At 39.3% G+C, this 22,552-nt stretch overlaps 1 protein-coding gene across 2 annotated transcripts in view; it reads right to left on the bottom strand.

Annotated features, from left to right (window-relative positions):
• LOC145356830 (lamina-associated polypeptide 2, isoforms beta/delta/epsilon/gamma-like) overlaps window positions 1-22,552 on the bottom strand; it is a 47,940-nt gene that overhangs the window by 4,544 nt on the left and 20,844 nt on the right. For both annotated transcript variants that reach the window (XM_080209743.1, XM_080209742.1), the window contains exons 2-5: window positions 17,150-17,273; window positions 12,528-12,653; window positions 8,628-8,663; window positions 5,393-5,472 (exon numbers count right to left, since the gene is read on the bottom strand). In XM_080209743.1, the coding sequence (XP_080065869.1) occupies window positions 5,393-5,472; window positions 8,628-8,663; window positions 12,528-12,653; window positions 17,150-17,273 (366 nt within the window). The remainder of the gene's footprint in view (window positions 1-5,392; window positions 5,473-8,627; window positions 8,664-12,527; window positions 12,654-17,149; window positions 17,274-22,552) is intronic.

Genomic DNA, 22,552 nt, shown 5'->3' with positions numbered 1-22,552 from the left:
GAGGGGAAATTTAAAGGTTCTATGTTTGCCTTTAAATTAATAAACCATAGTAATTACAGGTAAGCAATAAATAATCACAACAGGTTTTGATTCCAGAAAAACTAGGAGCAATATTTACACATAGTACATTAAAACTGTTTCTCATCAGCCAAAAGTCATACTTGTCACACAAGTATATACAGTAAAGAAAATGCTTTTCTGGAAGCATTAATTCTTGCTAGGGAACAGTTCCTTGAACTGTAGAAGTCTTCCTGAATCTTGCTAAGTGAACATTATGAAATTGCAGCAGGCTATGTGACTAACAATGAACATTAAAGCTGTGTCATATTTAAACTATCACAAGAGAGGTCAAGAATCAGAAGCAGGACATCAAAGGTTATTCTTTCTGGTCAACGCCACCCCCTGTCAGGCAGAAATCAGTTAACAATAACCACCGCAATAAACATTTATTCCTATGCTCTTTAAAAAGTGCCCATAATATCTTACAGCACTTCACAGAAGGAGATTAGAATGGGTAACTAATGAGTGCTCACAGAAATTAATTTTAAGGAAGACATTAAAAGGACGAAGTTTAGATAGGATGGCACGGCCACTAACGGCAAGGTAGGATGCACAAGAGATTGAAGCCAGAAGAATGGACAGCTCTTAGGTGAGTTGGTAGGAGTGAACAGAGTGGCCATTTGGCCTATTGTGTCTGCGCTATTTCTTTGAAAGTTATCCAATTACTGCTATATCCCTAATCTTTCACCACAGCCCTTGGGATTTATCTTTTTCAAGTAAATGTCCTTCTGAATTACTATTGAATCAGCTTCCACTATTCTTTTTTGCAATGCATTCCAAATCATAACAACCTGCTCCATGAAAAACTCATATTTCCTCAGGGATGTTTTGCCAACTGTCTCAGATCTGTGTCCCTTGGTTACTGACCCTTCTGCCAGTGGAAATAGTTTTTCCCTATTGACTCTATACTTTTGAGCAACATTAAATCTCCCCTTAACCTTCAATGCTCATGCTGTACAGGGAAAGAGGCAAGGAAGAGAGAGTGGTGAATTTAAATAGAAGCGAAGAATTGAAAATTTATGGTGAGTCGGAATGGGAGGGTTAAGAGACATGTCAACAAGAACATGAAAGGACTCAATATGATGTGGTACAGGATACAAGAAGCAGCTTCAGATGAGGTCACTTTATGGAGGGGTGACAAGAGCACTTAAGCAAATCTAGACATGATAAAATGAATAAGTTAGATTAGGAATCAAGCCAGGGCACTTAGCACAGCAACTTGCATTTTTACTTTCATACTGGAACAATATCATCATTTTAGCACACTGAAAATGAAGACTACTGTGAAAAATACATGCCTCACATGATGCATGTACTAAAGGAAGAACAATATAGTCATGACAAAAATTCATTTTATTTGGCAAAAATAGTTACTAAGGTTAATTTCACAAAGATTAAAGTATTAAAATACAGAACTGAGTTCTTCAAAAAAAATTCAATAATGCAGAAGAGGAAGATTGGTAGGGAATAAATACTGTGTCAATAGTTGACTGTGAGCTATTTATAGGCTATCTGTAACTCCCTCAGACAACACTGAATACTGTAGAGTTTCCTCTGCTTATCAATGTTCTAAGGAAAACACGTATCAGCACCCTGCAGTCACTTCAATTTACATCTGCTAAAATATTAAACCAATATTTACCTATGAGCCCGACCAGTCAATAGCACAAATAAAGCAACGTGTGCTGGCTAACTGCTTTTTGTCACAAATGTGAAAAGCACAAGACAACTCTCAAACACCACACAATACTCTGGGATTTTTAGACTGCTTTCTGTACTTGGAAGGAGTACAATTCACATTAAAACAACAACATTTTGGGATCACATGATGTGAGTGTGGGAATAGCTGTGTTTCCATGAGCTCTGGCACTACTCATCCTTTAATCCTTTCGTTTATAACACTCATGCAGCCTACTTACCTATTCTAGAAGTGAAAACGCCATATTGTCCCTGGAAGATTTCTAGCTAAACACTGACAAAATGCCAAGTAGTATTTTAAAAATTGTCAAAAAAAAACAGTCAGAAGTGGGGTGGAGCCAACTTCTCAACAAGGCCACTTAGTCTACAAACAGGTTCTAGATCCGGCACTCTTGAAGGCAATACAGCTGATGACTGCTCATTGATGAGAAACTTCGCTTATTAGCACACAGTCTTATGCTGTAGAACTGCAGAATACAAAAGGTAAACGGCTTTTGATGAAGCTGAGGAGAATCTTTTCTGTCAAAAATGCAACTTTCTTGGTTGAGGCCCACTTAGAATCTTTGGAAAAGTAGCAACATGGTCTGTCAGAATACCTGGATGATCTGGAGAACCAAGGTCAGGGGAAAACTGTTCAGGTTGCAAGTTTACCAGAAGAAGCAGAGGGTAAGTTCCCAGTTCAATTCTTTTGAGAGCTGGCTACCACGTTTTCTTAATCTGGATTTGAAAGCTGGATGCATTAAATTAGAAAAGGTGCCACATATTCTGTCTCTGAGGCCTAGGGACAATTGGTGACCACAGCCCATAATTATGCATTTCCAAACTTCAGAGATTGCTAAAGAGTACTGCAGACAGCTAGACTGAAGGGATCTTGCTCTATGATGGGGCAAAGGTCTTTTTCTTGCAAGATTTCTCAGCAGCACCATAACAAAGATGCAAGAGTTTTGATGAAGTTAGAAAACAGCTGAAGGTTATCGGTGTGCCATATGCCTACTACATTTTGCTATATTGAGGGTGACATTCGACAACTTCAGCAAAGGCCATGGCTTTTCTAACCTTAATGGAAGGCAATAATTTGGAGAAGAATCCGCAGTTCACTGTGAATTTTGGACTCTCTTGTCATTGTAATTTCTTCTTGATTCTGTGTTGTTATTTATCAAGCTGTCAGGGGTGGTCTAGTAATTTGACACTACAATGAGTTTTTTTTATCCTGAAGAATACTAGGGACTTCCATTTGTCTTTAATGGAAAACATCCCTCTGTACGCTATTTCTAGTTAGAGAGTGCACTAGAAAGACTCTACTTAAAATATTACACCTGCATATTACAGCAAGCTTATGACACAGGATTATACTATACAACCACATGCTTCCTATGCCAAAAGTGCAAAGTAGTCAAGGGAAACTATATATATTCTGCTTGATCCTGTGTCAGAGTTAAATCCCACTGGTCTAGCATACTTAGAGTTTGAGAAGACATTTGATACAGTCTTATAATTTGTTCTGAAATAAATGGGGCACATATCTCAAATAAAAAGGTTCTGTAATGCCTGAGTTGATTCGCTCCTATAACGTTTTCCATACGCTATGTAGCGCTGCCTTTAAATGCTGTAGGTTAGGGTGTCCATCATTTTGCCAAGTTTTCATGGATTTATCTTCTTTTCCCCCATCCTTTTGCTGGTCTTTTCAATTTTCTTCCGTATAAATGGAGGTGCTGGGTATAATGAGCAAGCTGTGCTAACTACGTTGATGTTCTCCTGTCTTTTTCTGTATTCATATATGGAGAAATCATCACACTGCACTGTACCAGTTTTGAGGGCGTGTTGCGTTATTTGTAATAAATGGGAAAATCTCTAATAAAAGTATATTTTTTTTAAAAAAAGCAACATGCCTTGTTTTTTGGTAAAGTCATGCAACATTACACCAGGCTACTATAAATCTAAGTCAGTTCTGGTGGTGAGGGGATTAGGCAAAGGAAAAATGGAAGGAAAAAGAGTTGAAGGAAGAAAAAGGTGTGGTTCTCAGTTAGCTCTATAGATCTGATGCAAACTAAGTTTGTGAAATCTGCTGCCATCTTTGAATGACAAACAGAATTTGCTCAATTTCTTTCTTTACACCTCTCTCGTCGTCCTCCAAGATAAGCTTTCAGTTAACATTCATTATAGAGCTGATTAACAGCACACAGATTTAGCTCCTGGCCTGCTGAGAACTTTCAATCTTTTTTCAAAATCTTTGTTCCTGATGCATTAATCCATAAAATGAAAACTATAGATGAAGACTGGAACATCCACACAGCAACTGTAATTATGCATTTAATACTGATGAGGTATAATTAAAGGTAGAAGATTGTCATACTGTTACTAAAATACATGTAGGTTCATTTCTTGAATGAACTGATTAATTTGATCGGTGATTATATTCAGAGCAATGCAGTTCCCAAAGCCTAGACTATATATTAGTTGTACCATAAAAAACTGTTTACAATTGCATTAAAAAACAGAAAAATTACATAGAATTCACAGCACAGAAACAGGCCATTCGGCCCAGCTAGTTGATGCCAGCATTTATTGCCTTGCATGAGCCTCCTCCTTTATCTATCCCGATCAGCATAACTTTCTATTACTAACATTCATTTATATCTAGCTTCCCTTTGAATGCATCTGTTCTATTTGCTTTTATTACTTCTCGTAGCAGCAAGTTTCAATTTCTAACCACTCTTTGGGTAAACAGGTTTCTCTGGTTTCTCTTGAATTCGTCACTGGATTTAGTAGAAACTATATTATGTTCAAGGCTCCCAGGTTTGGTTTCTCCTATACCCGCCTCATCAAATCTTTAGATAATTTTAAAGGCTATTATTTGGGCACCTAGAGAAAAATCTTCAGCCTGTTCAGTTTCATTCTTGTAATTTGTTTCTTCTCCAGTACCTCTATGCTTTTTATTCATAGAAAAAGAACAGAACAATTTTCTGTACACTCTAAACCAGATTTGATACAAATTTGAAATAGCTTCACTGCTTCCCAATTTTATTCCTGTAGAAACAAAATCAAATGTTATGATTTTTAAGATGACCTTAACGACAGGCATTACTACTTCTGGTGAGTTGCTAACCTGTATCTCTACATTCCTTTGTCCATTTAAGACTTATTTTGCAAGCAAAATGTGGCCTCCTGTTCTTGCTACCAGAACGTAAAAGCTCACTTATTTATATTCAATTTGATAATAAACTTGCTAAATGGCTATGTAATTATCTTTTTTGTTGCAGTCTTAATTAACCATAGCTGCAATTTGAAATATTCAAATTACAAAATTGTATCCCCGATTCTACAATACAAATCATTTATGCAAATTGTGAACAGCAGCAGTCCCAACGGAACACCAGGTTATACCTTTTGACAGTTTGTGTGGCGAAGCACAAATAAATATTACACCAAGGTAAAGAATATATCCACATATCAGAAATTTGCAGTTAACATTATTTCCTTCTGCTACCATTCAGACATTTTCTTAATGGGGATAGCCCATTTTAGAAATTTAGTCAGGCAAAATTGACCAGTGTAGTAGAAAGGATCCACTAGTTGAGCTGATCATACGTTTGGTTAGACATTTGCATCAATTTTATACAGCCTTCGTTATTACCTGGATAGGTTCAGATTTGCTTGTACTACTTGCAGCTGTGGCAGTGACTTTCATTGTGCTTTGTCTTTGATATGACGAATCTGAAGAGAAATACATTGATAATAATGATTGTTACAATTTCCTAAATTCAGAGTACAGTACAGCCAGAACATAATTGGGGATTGATGCCATTAGCCATACTATTCTAAGTGGCAGTTTTATAATTCAGAATCAGTAGTTGTTGCTGTTATACCACAAGTCCACACTACATTATGTCCTGTCTCCCAAATCATTACACAATAAACGGTGCCCTAAAGTGAACTAGATTCCATTTTAAAGACCAAAAAATAATGTCGAGACATTAATTTAAACGGTTGATGCCCTAATTGACAGGAAATTCTAAAGCAGATATTACAGGCCAAGGTGATTCAAAGGGTGCCATTAGCCAGTTGGACAAAAGTAGGGAACAGTTAAAGGCATTGCCTTTATAATTCATTTTTATAAATTGTTTCAGTAGTTCAAAAGCAATGCAAATTAGTTAAAAGCTGTGGCAAAATTATCTTGATTACAAGTGAATGTTGATTAACTTGATTTCATCATTTCAAAATGCTAAGAAGGTGAACAAGATCACTAACACAAATTGCAATTAAAGCTTGAAATTTGCATGGGTTGCACAGAATTCATGCAAATAAAAAAAACCTGTGAAATTCTTAGAATCAAAAGCACAGAACGAAAACCATGTCAGTCTATAGCTAGCTACATTAAATGGTTATAATCAATCATTTGCCAGAGTGCAAAGCTTCACAGCGAAACACTGCTCTGTTTCATGTATATTTTGTACAAAAAAAAGTATAAAAAAGGTACAGGTTAACACAACAGGTACCAGAACCCAAAGTTGTTCCATCTCACAGGCTCAGTGAGTGGTGGCTATCTGCAGAAATGGGAGACGCAGACATCCCTCCGGATAGCTGAGGTAACGGTACAGTATCTCTTTCATTTGTTGTAATTATTAAAAATAAGTTCATGACCTTCAGGAAAAATCCTCAACTTTATTTTGAATAAGCAGAGTATGTTTGTTTTACCTTAGTCATTACTCATTTTTCTAATTGGCATTATCTGGCTACATTTATTTTTAAAAATTTGTACATAACTTCTTGTGAGTAGTTGAGATATAGGGGCAAATATTACCATTCCAGCTGCCATGGGAATCCCAACAGGTGAGGAGCGGACCATAAAAAGGTCTGTTGACCTCGGGTGGGATTTTCCGGTTTTGGGGCGAATGCAGTCAGAAAATCCCATTCATAGAATCACAAAAATTGCAGGACGAGAGTCAGTTATTTAGCTCCTATGGCTGAGGTTTTCACGTCAGGGTAATCTTCTCTTTTCCAATTTCTCTACATTTGCCCTGGACTTTTTAATAATTAGATTTCTTTCATTTTCAAATCCTAGCGTCCCACATCATTCATCACAAAACTACATACCCTCTGACACTGAAATACGATTATTCGCCAATTGCACTTGTATGGTTCAGATTTTCAGGTGCAACAGGACAGCATTACTCTTCTAGTGTCTTTTTTATCTGTTCTTAGAACGTGGACATGGCAGCAAGGAGTGCCAATCCTAAATGTCCTCAAGAAGGTGCTGGTGGTGAGCTGTCTCTTGATCTACTGTAGTCCGTATGGTGTACGTACACCCACTGTGCTGCTAGGGAGGGAGTTCTAGGATTTGGACTTGCTGACTAAGAAAGCATGGTGATATACTTCAAATCAGGAAGGCAAAGAACTTGGAGAAAAACATGCAGGTGATGATGTGCCTATGAGTTCACTGCTGATGTTAATATGGGATAAGTCGGATGCCAGAGTGAAACCCGGCTTGATAGATCTTCAACTTTATTTTTGTTTAAGAAACTGTGGGGATCAGTTATTGAAGATATTCACAAGCGAATGCCACTGCACTTTTAAACACAAAGAACAAAATGTTTATTAAACAAGAAAAATTAATTATATTTCACTAGACAAAAAGGTTGTAAAGTTTTTAATACCAAAAAAAGACTCAAATTCACGCTATTCCTTTTATCCTAGCAACACCCTTACAGACACAAAGCTCCAGTGAAGATTTACCACTATCTCATGACCAAGGCTTCTTGATTGCAAATGGATTTTCTTCCAGCAGATTCCCAAGCAGTCCATGGTCATTATAGGTAAAGGAGGCTCTGTCGAAGGGGCATTTGAAATATTTTTGGCACTTCCAAATGTTTCTTTGAGACTGGCTGTACATTTTCTGTTCATTTTAATGTATTTTATGGACTTGAATGATGATTAAATGAGTATGTAACTTAAATTTTCATATTTAAAGTAGAATATACGGTATGGATTTAGCTCTTTTTATGTTGACAGCTGGGCATAAATTCTGTGTCATTAGGATAACTGGCTGTATTTTTATTCCCATGAATTCTGTGCAACCCATGCAAATTTCAAGCTTTAATTGCGATTCGTGCTCGTGTAATGGGCATGACACTGGGTCCATTTTTGGGTCTAGAATCAAAGTGCTGAAAAGGCCTTTTGGCCCTTCAAGTCTGCACTGGCATATGGGAAACACTTGACCAACCAACCTACGCCCATTTACCTGTATCTGGCCCATAGCCTTGAATGTTATGACATGCCGAGGTGCTTACCAGCTTCTTTTCAAAGGACGTGAAGCAACCGCCTCCATCAGCCTCTCATGCAACGCATTCCAGACCGTTACCGCTCTCTAATTAAAAATGTTTTCCCTCAAATCTCCCCCTAAACCTCTTGCTGCCAATCAATGTTCAACTGAGCACAAAGGTTCAGCAGACCTGGCTGAGTCAGGCAGTGCCGTGCACTTGCCATCCTGAAAATTCAGGCCATGGGTTTGCTAACTGATTTTCCCAGCAGCCATGCAGGATTTAATTTACAGTTTAGAACTCCTGGTTTCACTCTTTTGCATACACACACTGATTGAACTGCCCTCCAACTTTCCCTATGTCTGTTTGTGTCCCTGGACTACTGTCGCTTAGCAACAGCAGCTTTCCTACTTTGTGTTTTTTTTTTGTAACTTACCTCTTCACGTAAAGGGTTCAAAAACCTTATTAAAAGTGTACGTATACAAACAAGGTCTCCAAGCGCTAAGCATAAAAAAACTCAAAATGAAACTAGAACCACATTGCACCTCTCAACAGACAAATACAAATTAAACTTAAAGTTATACATTGCTCTTAACACTAGTTTCAACTCACCAGTTATGGTCCGTGACGAGCCCTCAGGGGGAAAATCTACAAACCAGAATTATAATTTTATGAAGGTTACAATTTATAAGGATAAAAAAATCTATCCTAGCAGATATAAAATCTAGCAGACATAAAATATGATGTAACGTTGCTGGCGTTAGACTGGGGTAGGCACAGTAAGTAGTTTCACAACAACAGGTTAAAGTCCAACAGGTTTATTTGGTAGCATGAGCTTTCGGAGTGCTGCTGATGAAGGAGCGGTGCTCTGAAAGCTCGTGCTACCAAATAAACCTGTTGGACTTTAACCTGGTATTGAGAGGCTACTTACTGAAACAAAATATGATCTACTTAATAAATGATCAAAACACATATATTGGAAAACACAAAGCCACTGATAAATATTTGGGTACTTCAACCGAACATTTCGCAATCTCTACTCTAAACACAGGCAAAGATTATATGCCTTTATCTGAGGTCCTCAGAACTGAAATCTTGAGCACATGAACTGGAAGAAAATTTTCAGCCCTTTGAACCTGTACTGTCCTTCAATATGATTATGGATGATCCTCTACCTCAACACCATGCTCTCACGCTCCCCCATACTCCTCGACACCTTTGGAGTCTAGAAATCGATCGATTTCCTTCCTAAGTATATTCATTGACAGCCTCCAAAGCTTTGTGTGATAGAAAATTCCACAGGTTCACCAGCTTCTGAATGAAGAGGTTTCTCCTCATCTCAACCCTAAATGGTCTACCAAGTATCTCGCCCTTGTTCTAAACCACTGTGACATTAGTGAAACTGCAAGGGTATTGTTTTTAAAAATCATGTTCTCTGTAGCTGACAGTCTCAGCTGATGTCACTAATGCTGGGTTATCTGCTAAGAGCCCTCTTATTGCTCCTTAAGTAGCTTAAATGGGGGATTATTTGTTTTTACCCCGGGTTGTTTTATGGTCCTGCACTGTCAGAAGGAAGAATGTTTGCAGATCAGGTGACAGGAGTGCTTTCATTTTCAGTTCTGAGCTGCAGGCTTTAGTTTTAGGAGGGACATCAAGTTGGAAAGAAATGTCCCTCTCTCGCTCTCTTTTATTTGAAATTCTGCTGGTTATCTGAAAGCAAGATCTTGCCTTCCTGGAGGAAGGCAGTTGATGTTTGTGGCTTGCTTGTTCTGGGAATTTCAAGACTGAGGGGGTCAGGGTTTAAGTTTTCCAACCAAAGGACTCAGTTCCAATATCATGTGAGCATTAGTCTTTGCTGTTTTAAACCTGTGGAAAAGGTCTGCTTATGGGACTGATTTGATTGGGACAGCTTCTATATTCATTAAGGGTTATACTATATCATGATTGTTTGTTTCTGGTTTGTAATTGATAAAAACTACTACTAATTTTCTTTCCATACTTGTTAACTATATTCTTATATAAACTTTGTTTGATGAAAGCTCTCTCGTGGTCAGCTGAATCATATTTGAAGTGAAACATCTTATGCTTACCCTAGCCAAAATTCAAGGTGCAAAACTTATGATCCAGGCAGGCTCCATAAAACACTTTGGAGTTTCTGACCTGAACCATAACACCAGAGGAAACAACAGATTTATTGCTAAAGGATATTTGATTTGGAGTACAGATGTATTTAAGGGGAAGTTTAGTTAAGCGTTTGAGGGAGAAAGAATAGTTACAAAGGCAAATTTTGCTGAGAAAAAAGTTTTGAGTGAAGTATAAATACTACACGGACTGGTTGGCCAAATGGCCTGCTTCTGTGCTTTAGATTCAAAATAATGATAGTGATAGATTTCACAAAGGACAGACAGGCTGGTGGACTACACTGAAGATTAAATTTCACACACGATAATGAAATTACAACTTTTGGTAGGGGAGGCAGGTTCGATCCCATCATGGCATATAGTGAAATCTGAATCCAATTAAAAAAAATTGGAATTAAAAGCCTAAAGTTGTGAAAACCCACCTGGTTCACTAATATCCTTGAGGGAAGGAAACTTGCCATCCTCATCTGGTCTGACCTAATGTGACTCCAGAATCACAGCAATGTGGTTGACCCTTAAAATACCCTTTGAAATGGCCTAGCAAGCCACTCAGGTCAAGGACAATTAGGAATGGGCAATAAATGCTTGCACAGCCATTGGCATTTGCTATGGATTATTTTAAAAAAGGAAGGGGTAGAGGCAATATAAATAATAAGATACAAATCTAAAGGCAGTGTAAGAATGGAGAAATCCAGGGATGTACATGCACAAAATTGTTGAAGATGACAAGGCAGATTGAGAACGTTGTTAAAAAGATAAAATGGAATCCTGAATTTTATAAACTGAAGTTATTGAGTACAAAGTGAGGAAGTTAAGATGAACATTGATAAAACACTGGTTCGACCTCAACTGAGTGCTGCATCCAATTTTAGGCACCAGACTTTAGAATAAATATGAAAGCATTGGAGAAAGATATTAAAGACCTTTACGAGAGCAGTTCCCGGGATGAAGGACTTTAGTTACAAGGTCAGATTAGAAAAGATGAGATTATTTTCCTAATTGAGAGGAGATTTGATAGAAAACATACAAAAATCACTAAGAACTAGACAGAACTGATAGAGAACAAAATGCCACCTTTGGTACAGTCAAGAACCAGTAGCTACCAATGTAAGGTAATGGGCAAAAGAACTAAAGATGAAATGAGAAAACATTATTTTACCCAGTGAATAATTAGGATCTGAAAAGTACTGCCTGACGGTGTGACAGAGGTAGAGTCAAAAATGGTTTTAAAAAGGAAATGAGATAAGCACCCAAAAGTAAAAAATATGCATGGTAACGGGGAAGGGATTGGAACTAGACGACACAGACTCAATGAACCCTTTTGTGCAGTTAACATTCTATGATTCTACAGATGGACAAAATGCAAAATGTGTACTCTTGGACTGTATTTAATCATACATTTAAAACACTAAACTCAATAACCAAACAGCTAGATGACTCCGTATAGACATCATCTTTTTATTAGGATTAGTATAAGGATTCTGTAAATGTTACAAATTCAGGCCTATCACAGATATGCTCCTGAGTTCAATTTTGCCAGTTATTCCTGTAAGTAGTCAATGCAAAGTTGACTTACGTGGCTCTATGTTTATTTCTCACAGCATGGTTAGGGAAGTAAGTTGTAACTTAGGTTGGGTATGCATTTCTTCCACAGTTAATCATCAATAAGTGTCAGTACTGCCTCAATGGTGGCACCCTTGCTTGAGTCTGAAGGTTATATGGGATCAAATTTCACTCTGGAATCTGGATTGGCAACACGGAATACTTGTTTAGTTGTGTTTTTAAAACTGGAGCGCACTTTGCTATGAAAGAAAAGCCAGAATTTAAAATAACTTTTTCACCTGATACATGGCCACTCAGTAAAATGCGCTCTCTTCTTCCATGATCACTTCTTCGTGATCAAAAGATTCTTAAGTCTACAGACTGGCCAATTGCATGATGTAGCGAATGCAAATTACACTCAAATTCACTTAGAGTTAGAGAAACAAGCTTGCCAGAGGGGAGGCTGGAGGCAAAAGCAGTAGCAAGAGTTACTGAAGAAACTTGAGCTCTACTGAGGGGGTGACATTAGAGAAAATTACCTGTCCTTTTCTTTCATGCGCTGCCTGGTTTGCAGTGCTTTTCCAGTTTTAGACATTACTACTTGCATGGACTGTGACTTCGAAAACATGCAAGATACTAAACATGAAATATAAACACTAAATGATCAAAACACACAGTAGGTAAAGTAGCATCTTTTGAGAGAGAAACAGAGCTAACATTTCAGGTTAACCTAATTATGCTTCTAACTCAACAAATATTACCCAACCTGCTGCATATTTCTAGCAATTATAATACTCTGCTTTTATACTGAAAATGAAGTTGACTTTACCGTCTTCCTCTTCACTGTCCGAGTACTGGTCAACATCTCCTGTTCCATTTTGTTTGAGCGGGGGCACAGCAGGACCTTGTCCCATCAATTTTAGTAGCTTCTTCTCATAAACCATCCTTGTAGTGGCTACAAGAGGACAGAAAAGGGAGCAAGGTCAACAAAAATCAACAATGAGAAATGATTATTAAATATGAGTGGCACAGTGGTTAGCATTGCTGCCTCACAGCACCAGGGACCTGGGTTTGATTCCTGGCTTGGGGCACTGTCTGTGAAGTCTGCACTTTCTCCTTGTGTTTGCATGGGTTTCCTCTGGGTGCTCTGGTTTCCTCCCACAATCCAAAGGATGTGCTCGTTGGGTGCATTGGACATACTAAATTCTCCCTTAGCGTACCTGAATAGGCGCCCGAGTATGGCGACTAGGGGATTTTCACAGTAACTTCATTGCAATGTTAATGTAAGCCTACTTGTGACATGGATAAATAAATAAATAGAAGCACATTCAAGGAAACTGACAAAATCAAAGTGATTTTGTATGCCTGTTTAGAACATCGAACACTACAGCACAAACAGGTCCTTTGGCCCACAAGTTGTGCCGATCATATCCATACCTACCAGGTCATAGAACTATCTGTAACTCCCAATCCCATTAAATCCCATGTACTCATCCAGAAGTCTTTTAAAAGACTCCAGCAAGAAATAGGAGCAGGAGTAGGCCATCTAGCCCTTTGAGCCTGCCCTGCCATTCAATAAGATCATGGCTGATTTTTCCTGCTTTCTCCCCATAACCCTTAATTCCCTTGTCTATCAGAAACCTATCTACCCGTGACTTAAATATATTTAGCGAGGTAGCCTCCACCACTTCAACGGGCAGAGAATTCCACAGATTCACCACCCTGAGTGAAGAAGTTCCTCCTCAACTCTGATCTAAACTGTCCCCCCTCCTTATCTTGAGGCTGTGTCCTCTAGTCCTGCTGTCCTTTCTAAGCGGGAAGAATCTCTCTACCTCTACCCTATCCATCCCCTTCATTATCTTACAGAGACATACAAGATCCCCCCTCATCCTTCTAAACTCCAACGAGTACAGACCTAGTCTATTAAGTCTCTCTTCATAGGCCAACCCCCTCATCTCCGGTATCAGACGCCTCTACCACCACCGACGGCAGCCGATTCCACTCATTCACCACCCTCTGAGTGAAAAACTTACCCCTAACATCTCCTCTGTACTTGCTCCCCAGCACCTTAAACCTGTGTCCTCTCATAGCGACCATTTCAGCCCTGGGAAATAGCCTCCGAGAATCCACCCTATCTATTCCTCTCAACATTTTATAAACCTCTATCAGGTTGCCTCTCAACCTTTGTCTCTCCAGGGAGAGGAGACCTAGCTCCCTCAACCTAAGGCATGCCTCCCAATCCAGGCAACATCCTTGTAAATCTCCTCTGCACCCTCTCAACAGCTTTCACATTCTTCCTGTAGTGAGGCAACCAGAACTGCGCACAGTGCTCCAAGTGGGTCTGACAAGGGTCTTATAAAGTTGCAGCATTACCTCCCGACTCCTAAACTCAATCCCTTGATAAATGAAGGCCAGTACACCATACACCTTCTTGACCATACTAGGATCGTTCATTGTGGAAGGAGGAAAAATGGAAAGTTGAGAAGACAAAAACAAAGTGTAGCAAAATGGCAAGGGCTTATTTGTAGAAGTTGTATTTTTCTTTAGCTAACATAGACTCAAATGTGTGATAGGGGAATAAACTTCACCATCAACTAGCATTTCTGTAGGTAGAACAAGATAAAAATCGAGAACATACCATGGAGATAAAATTACAGTGAAAAAAGTTAAATCATTACAGTACTCAAATCAAGAACATTTGTACAGAAACAGAGCAATAACAATAGCTGACTTTTATAATCATAAAGCACCCAAATGCACTTCAACGATATAAAATCTGACAGAATTAGACACTGAACTAATGGAGGAAATATTTGGGCATGTGGCCAAAGCTCGGTCAAAAGATTTAGTTTTGAAGCAGTCTTGAATGAGTGAAAGTGGTGTGGTATGCCAAAACAGAGACCAAACAGCTATTAACAGTCAGCATGGAGGGGATAAAAGCAGGACATACACAAGTTGCAGTTGGAGGAACATAAGTTCTCAAGAGTTTTGTAGGGCTGAAGAAGTCTGCAGAGGTGATGGATGAGGCCCTGGTTAGATGTGAACAGATAGAAAAGCATTTTAAAATCAAAGCATTGATGTTGTGGGAGTCAACATAAGAGAAGCAATAATCTTTCAACTTGCTTGAAAATCTGTATCTTGTTAAAGTCACACCAACAGTCCTACCACCTTAATATAAACAGGGAAAACTAGAAATGCTCAGGCAGTATTTGTGATAAAATGCATTTTTTTGTGTCCCATGTGACATTGAGCTAGCATTCTGTGAAAGTAGTAACATTTCAATGCTTGTTACATTTGTTCTTGCCTATTAATAAGGGCCTCTCTGGAGGCATTTTGATACGTCACCCAAATCTGCAAGCGAAAAGGAGTTCAGAGGCAGTCAATTTTCTTTTTATCAGTCAGGGAAAGAATGGGTTCCAGGCAGAAACAGTGCTGTTAGCGGTCCATGGAGTTGGGATTCAGAAGATCTGAGAGCCATTTGACATAAAGTAGTCCTGGGAACAACTGATAGTTCAGCAAATGGGGTCAAGGAAGCCCACGGCAGTTAAGAATGATTGGTGGTCACAGAAACACAGCACCAGCTCAGTGAAGCTAGCTGCTTGCTAATAGCTGAAATTGTGCATGTAAACAGTTTCTGGAATCCGGGAGAACACATTCTCAGAAGAGACTGAACAACCAGCAGTAGGTAATTATTAAGACAGTCTGAATTAGTGCGCTTTGGGGAAATTCCAAGGCTAGATCTTCAAAAGTGCAAAATTGGAATGTTTTGTGAAGATAACTCACAGTGTCTCTGGCATCTGCATGTGTTGCTGAGGAATCCATGGGATCTATAATGTGCACTGAGAGATGCAGATCCACAGTTTGGCAGCTGATTCATTTGTTGCTCAAGCTGACTTGAATGTTCGAGTGTAAGCTGTACATTGCAGACTGTTTTACTTCTCTAACTTTGGAAAGTTTGTTTGTTCAAAACAGTGGAATTTTGTGACCTCATTCTCTTAGTTCGATCTCAAACTTTGTCTACTTTAAACAAGTCGTCACTGGTCTCTTATTGGATCAAACCAAACACTTGGGGGTCTGGTCCAGGATCACAATAGGAGAGAGAAACAGAGTTAACAGTTTTGATTTTCAAATGGCTGAGGGGTTGGAGCCTGGTGCAGGGACAATTTTAAAATCGTTCTCCCTCAGGCTATCTTGGGACCCCAATGCCTCCAAGATACATCAATTTCCAAAGAGCTGGTGAGGTATGGAAAACACACTTGCTGACAACTAATGACTCAGTAAACTTTTATGGACTTGTTAAGGGGCATGTGAGGTTGTGAATGGAATTATGTTTTTCTAGCAAACTTTAACAGCTGGGTGCACGTTACTGAATGGAAATGAGGTTTGCATCAGGACTGAAGAAAGTTTATTTGTCTTTGGGTTAAGTTTAAATTTGATGGGCTCAGTAGTGCCAGATCAAGTACTGTACCTTAATCTGCAGTCCTTGGCCACATTCCACCTATTTCACCTCCTTACCTTCAAAAGAACTGTCTACTCTATCCTGCAAGGAGGCTGCAGCCTGCCTTTGTCACTGCTGTCAGCCAGACAGCTCCCATCTCCTGGAGGTACCTGATGCCTCTAACTGCATACTAAGCTCGCCTCCTGCCCAAATAGGTTACTTAACAGGTGAGGACAGGACAAGGAATTTATCTGGCTTTGAAAATACAGACCAATGTTTCAGTTCTGTGACTTTTGGTCAGAACTGTCTGGTCAGACCAGAAATGTTAGCCATATTCCTTTCTTCACAGGTGCTGCCAGACTGGCTGACTTTCCCGCATTTATACTTCCAACATCCTGTGTTTTGCTTTGCTACTGTCTTAAATAATGTCACTCACAGGAGCTCCTTGTAATTAAAGACAGGTTTATAGAATCCCTACCATTCAGGAGGTCATTCAGCCCATCGAGTCTGCACTGACCCTCTGACAGAGTATCTTACACACACTACCCCTGTAACCCCACACATTGACCATGGCTAATCCATCTAAATTTACAGACCTAAGCGGCAATTCACCATGGCCAATCCACCTAACCTGCACATCTTTGGACTGTGGGAGGAAACTGGAGCACTTGGAGGAACCACACGCAGACATGGGGAGCACATGGGCAGACTCCTCACAGATAGTTACCAAGGGCTGGAAATGAACCCATGTCCCTGGTGCTACAAGACAGAAGTGCTAACCACTGTGCCACCATGCTGTTTGAATTTTAAACAGAAGTATTATCAGAACATAGTCTAGCTGCATTCAACAGAAGTAGTCTTTATCCTATTGAAGTCTACAAGTGGCCACTTACAAATAAAGCAAAAAAAAAACAAAAAAATAAAAATTTTTGAAATTCCCATTGTTTTTGTATTCAGAAACAATAGGCAGTGACTGAACAGTGTAGAAGAATACCTTTCAATTTTGTACCTACCCACAACAGGACCAGGTGTAACTCCATGTTTCATAAGTTGCTCTTTTAATTCATCATTGCTCAGTTGCGCGACATCCATTTTGTTTATATAATTATCTTCAATCTCTTTTAGTTTAGGCAGTTCCTTAGTCATAAAAATGTAAAAGAAAAATCAAATGTACAGTTTAATTGTAATTGCAACAAAGGCTGGAATATCACTAGCCTTTAACAGAGCAAAAATTGTTTTATAACACAAAAGGAAGCTGACGAGAGATTATGAAGTACAATACACATGCAAAAATGATTTTTCCAGGATGGATATGTAAAATCAGTCAAACACTGTATGGCAAAGATATAGCCACACATGCAAATTCACTCAGCAAGTAAAAATCTAATTGAATACACAGCAGTGCATGTGTCCAATTTATAAACAGCAGAATTTGCATAGTCCAGTTTAAGACAGTCCATACATTTTGAAATGCAGCCATTCTGTTCAAAAACATGCCAACACTCCAAGATAACTATATTTTAATTCCATTGGCTGAGGGTGTTTTATCTTTCTGGAAATTCCACACAAAAATGTGAAGCGTGTGAAATTTTGAGGGGACAAATGATTCAACATTACATCCTATTAAGTTTCAGTAATTAAACAAAACTATCAAATGGCTAACTTTATAAAACAACCAGGACCTCAATAAGTGGCAGGTAGAACTGAATTTTGTAGTGTTAAAGGCAATAATTAAAAAGATGGATTTTGCCCCAGTGAACAAAACTTCTTGATTCAGCGTAATGCATTAAAAGAGTTAACATTCCTCACTGCTAAAGCAACTCTCATTTCTAGTGAATATATGAAGACTTAGGACACATGATGCCAGAAATATCTTTTTAAAATTTTTGCCAACCAGACAAGTTTTGAAGTTGAAAATTAGGATCATTCGGGGACCTACTGAAGGGGAAAAGATTAAAAATAAATGCCAAATCATTGTTTGTACCACTGTCCCCCCACTTCCCACCCTACAACACGCACATACATACACACTACAACATATTTAGTTATTTTTTAAATTGGAATGAGATTTACTGTTGGGGCAGTTAAAGAAATTAAAATGAAAAGCATTTGTCGGCATGCTGTTTCCACAAACATCAAGCAGCATGTTCAGAGATCAAGTCAAAAATCCTAAAGAAGTGTTTTATACATTATCACATGTACTAATCAGCATCAACATCTTTTCCAATGATATTAACTACATTACATAACAAGTCATAAGATAATTCCACACCAAATGCAGCTTATCACTATAACATGAACAGATCAACAACTCCACTACTTGATATAAGGTTATGATACCATCTCTGAAAAAGATGAACACATTACCGTATGATCTATTTATGGTCTTCCCACTTTCACATTGACTCAGTGACCCTCAGTGACATCATCTGAAGTTTTCACCAGGTTCTCTTTTATGGTGATGATACCCATCTCTATGTCATCGCTAATTCTCTTGAGCCTCCCACTGCTTGTATCATCAACCAGCTTGTCTCATCATCCAATCTGGATGAGTAGCATGTTTTCCAATTAAGGTGTAGGAAGATCAAAGCCATTTCCTTCATCCACTGCAACAAACTGTCCTCTCACCAACAATTTTATCTGTTCCCAGTCACTTCTCAGTGATGGAGACCATTTGCGAGCTCAACCTTTACAGATGCACCATAGTAAGCATTCTTTCTGGTTGTATCACAGCTTGGTATGACTTCTGCTCTGCCCAAGACTGCAAGGAACTACAAAAGGTGGTGAATGTAGCCCAATCCATCATGCAAACCAGCCTCCCATCCACTGACTCTGTCTACACATTGCGCTGCCTCAGAAAAGCAGCCAGTATAATTAAGGACCCCATGCACCCCGGACATTCTCTCTTCCACCTTCTTCCATTGGGATAAAAGGTACAAAAGTCTATGATCACATACCAACCGACTCAAGAACAGTTTCTTTCTGCTGCTGTCAGATGTTTGAATGGATTTACCTTGCACTAAGCTAATCTTTCTCTATACCTTAGCTATGACTATAACACTACATTCTGCACTCACTTATTTCCTTTCCTATGAATGGTATGCTTTATCTGTATAGGGTGCAAGAAACAATACTTTTCACTGTATACTAATACACACACGTGACAATAATAAATCCAATAAAATCAAATCATCCTTTTTGACCCAAATTGAGCTTCCAACCTCATGCTTTTCCATGACAAAGACAACCTACTCCCAGCTCTAACTTCAGCACACCTGCTGCTGAAAACCTCATCCATGATTTTGTAGCTTCCAGGCTCAAATATTGGAATGATCTCTTAGCTGTCTTTCCAACTCCTATAAACTTGAGTTTAAACAAAAATGTGAAACTTGTATCTAAAATCCATGCAGTTCCACTCATCTATACCCCTATTTACTGATATGAATTTTAGCATAAGTCTACCAACAGCTCAAATTTAAAATGCTCACTCCATTGTCTCATCCCACCCTATCTCTTTATCCAAGAATAACAAACACCTTCAACTCTGGGCTCTTAAGCATCTTCTACTCTTTGTTCCATTATCGGTGGCCAAGCGTTGTCCCATATTGCCACCCTGGGCCTCAGAGTTACTTTCTAAAACTTGCAACTTCTCCCTCCTCCTTAAAAACATTTGACCAAGCTTTGAAAAACCTTCAAAATAATTTTTGAGTTGGTATCAATTTTTATCTGATCATGCTGTGGTGAAGCATCGTGGCACATTTCTTTTTAAGTTAAAAGGTGCTACATAAATGCAAATCATACTTCTACAATCTAGCTTTGTCTATGCACCAAAACTGGCAGAGATACAGGTAAATTTTACAGACATTTCAATACCAACTAATGACATCAGCCTGGGCTTCAAGTTAGCATTCTTTAATTTTTGTCTGAAGATTGTGGACTCAAGCCCCACTACAGAATTTCCACAGTCTAGGCTGACACTAGTCATTCAGTGCTGAGGAAATGCTGCACTGTGTGTGGTGTCATATTTCAGCTAAGATGTTAGAATGAAGCTTTGCCGCCCATGGCACTTTTTAAAATCAGAACAGGGGAGGTCTCTTAGTCTTTCAATCACAAAAAACTCTGGTTACATACTGCACTGCAATTTGTGGAAGTTTGTGGAAATTGGCAGCTACAGTACCTACACTGCAGCAGCAACCACATAACAAAAGTACTTTATCAATAAATTGCAGTCTTTTCCTTTCTAACATACACAATATTTTAAACGATTCTAAAAGCTTCCATCTAAAGCACAATGCCTCTTACAGCACAAGGCCCTCCAGAACATTGATTTTTTTCATTTGTTGTGGCTTTTGAGCAAATCTATTGTTCCTCTGTGTTGCAGACAGAGTGTGTGTTTCCAAGATCAGTATGTCCGTACATAAGAGATGGGTGTATTCTTACCTTCAGTGTCTGTATCCCAATTAAAACAATTCAGACAGCAAGTTTTTTGAGAGTTTAAAACTAAAGGAAGTTATTTATTATCAATGCTATGTTTCACTCACTCATCTCAAATGCAAAGATTGATACAGTTGAAGGTAATATCTCAGTTTCCATTTCATTTCACGACAGGCCTCTAGTTTGTTAAGTTGCAATTGTAAAGTATGGAACTCTCAGCAGGCTATGAGGTTCCTCGTAATCCAACTTCTAGGTTGTTTCTCAGGTAAATTTTAACTGGAACAGTTGGGAAAGATCTGGCAAGATCTCCCACTTCAAGGCATTGCTTTGTATTACCACGGTGCTTGGGTGACTTGCAGCTTGTTCGATCGCTTTTGGTGGAATTGTCTGCAAGCAACTTCTTGCTGCTTTTAAAAACAGACAACAAAATGGTTTCCTCGAGTTTAAGTCCTTTTTCCAAACAAAGTCAGGTGTCTATGTTGTTTCTAACCAACCAATCTGAACTGTTGTTTGAGGTTCACCGAGCCTAGTTAGGATGAGCAGAACCATCTAAATACTCTGGAAAGTTGACTGGATACATTCACATGAGCCTCAATGATCCTTTCTGTCCAAAATGAAACACAGTCAGGTGAGCTGCTTGTTTTAAGGATAGATCAACACAAAAGGACTAAAGCAAAGATCTGCAAATTCCCCAGCCAACTGTAAATGTCCATATTTAATTAGATATTCGCTTGAGAATTAGGACTGCCTGAGTTCAAAACAAAAAAGGTCACATGATTTGCCATTTTAATAGTCGCTGTCCACTTATAAAGTACTGTATTAACTGAAAGTTCATAATATATTGGGACATGATACTCTGGAAAATTAAACTGGCTTGATCTGAAGATGACATAAATATATTTCTGTAATTGATACTGGAAGTCACAGAACCTTGCTGATATTAGAGGTGATGTGGAGTTAGGATAAGCGTTGTAAGTAGTCTCAATACCAGATTAAAGACCAACAGGTTTACTTGGTAGCACGAGCTTTCAGAGTGCCATAAGAACATAAGAAATAGGAGCAGGAGTAGGCCATCCAGCCCTTCGAGCCTGCCCCGCCATTCAGTAAGATCATGGCTGATCTGTCGCTGCTCAGTTCCACTTTCCCGCCCTCTCCCCATAACCCTTAATCCCCTCTCCTATCAAAAACCCATCAACCCGCGTCTTAAAAATATTTAGCGAGGCAGCCTCCACCACTTCAACGGGCAGAGAATTCCAGAGATTCACCACCCTTTGAGTGAAGAAGTTCCTCCTCAACTCCGTTCTTAACCGCCCCCCTTTTATCTTGAGGCTGTGCCCCCTAGTCCTACTGTCTTTTTTGAGCGGGAAGAGTCTTTCCACCTCTATCCTATCCATCCCATTCATCATCTTATACGTCTCAATGAGATCTCCTCTCATTCTTCTAAACTCTAACGAATACAAGCCCAGTTTATTCAGCCTCTCCTCATAGCTCAACCCCCTCAACTCCGGTATCAGCCTCGTAAACCTCCTCTGCACTCCCTCCAAGGCCAAAATATCTTTGCGCAGGTGCGGCGCCCAAAAATGCACACAGTACTCCAGTTGCGGCCTCACCAATGCCCTACACAGCTGCAGCAAGACCTCCCTACTTTTATATTCAATCCCCCTCGCTATGAAGGCCAGCATCCCATTCGCCTTCCTGACCACCTGCTGCACCTGCAAGCTGGGTTTTTGTGACTCATGCACAAGGACCCCGAGGTCCCTCTGCACCGTCGCCTGCTGCAGTTTTTCGCCTCGTTAAGTAATAGTCCTTCCTACCATTTTTCCTACCAAAGTGGACCACCTCACACTTGCCAACATTAAATTCCATTTGCCATTTCCTGGCCCATTCGCCCAGCCTATCTAGATCCTTCTGCAGACTCTCCACACCCTCCGCACAATTTGCCGTTCCCCCAATCTTGGTGTCATCAGCAAATTTCGACACTC

Source organism: Carcharhinus amblyrhynchos, chromosome 22 (genome assembly GCF_965287045.1).
Source record: "Carcharhinus amblyrhynchos chromosome 22, sCarAmb.v2.hapA, whole genome shotgun sequence".
Taxonomy (NCBI): domain Eukaryota; kingdom Metazoa; phylum Chordata; class Chondrichthyes; order Carcharhiniformes; family Carcharhinidae; genus Carcharhinus; species Carcharhinus amblyrhynchos.
Note: the sequence above shows the minus strand (reverse complement) of the source record. Positions and strands in the feature narration are given on the sequence as shown.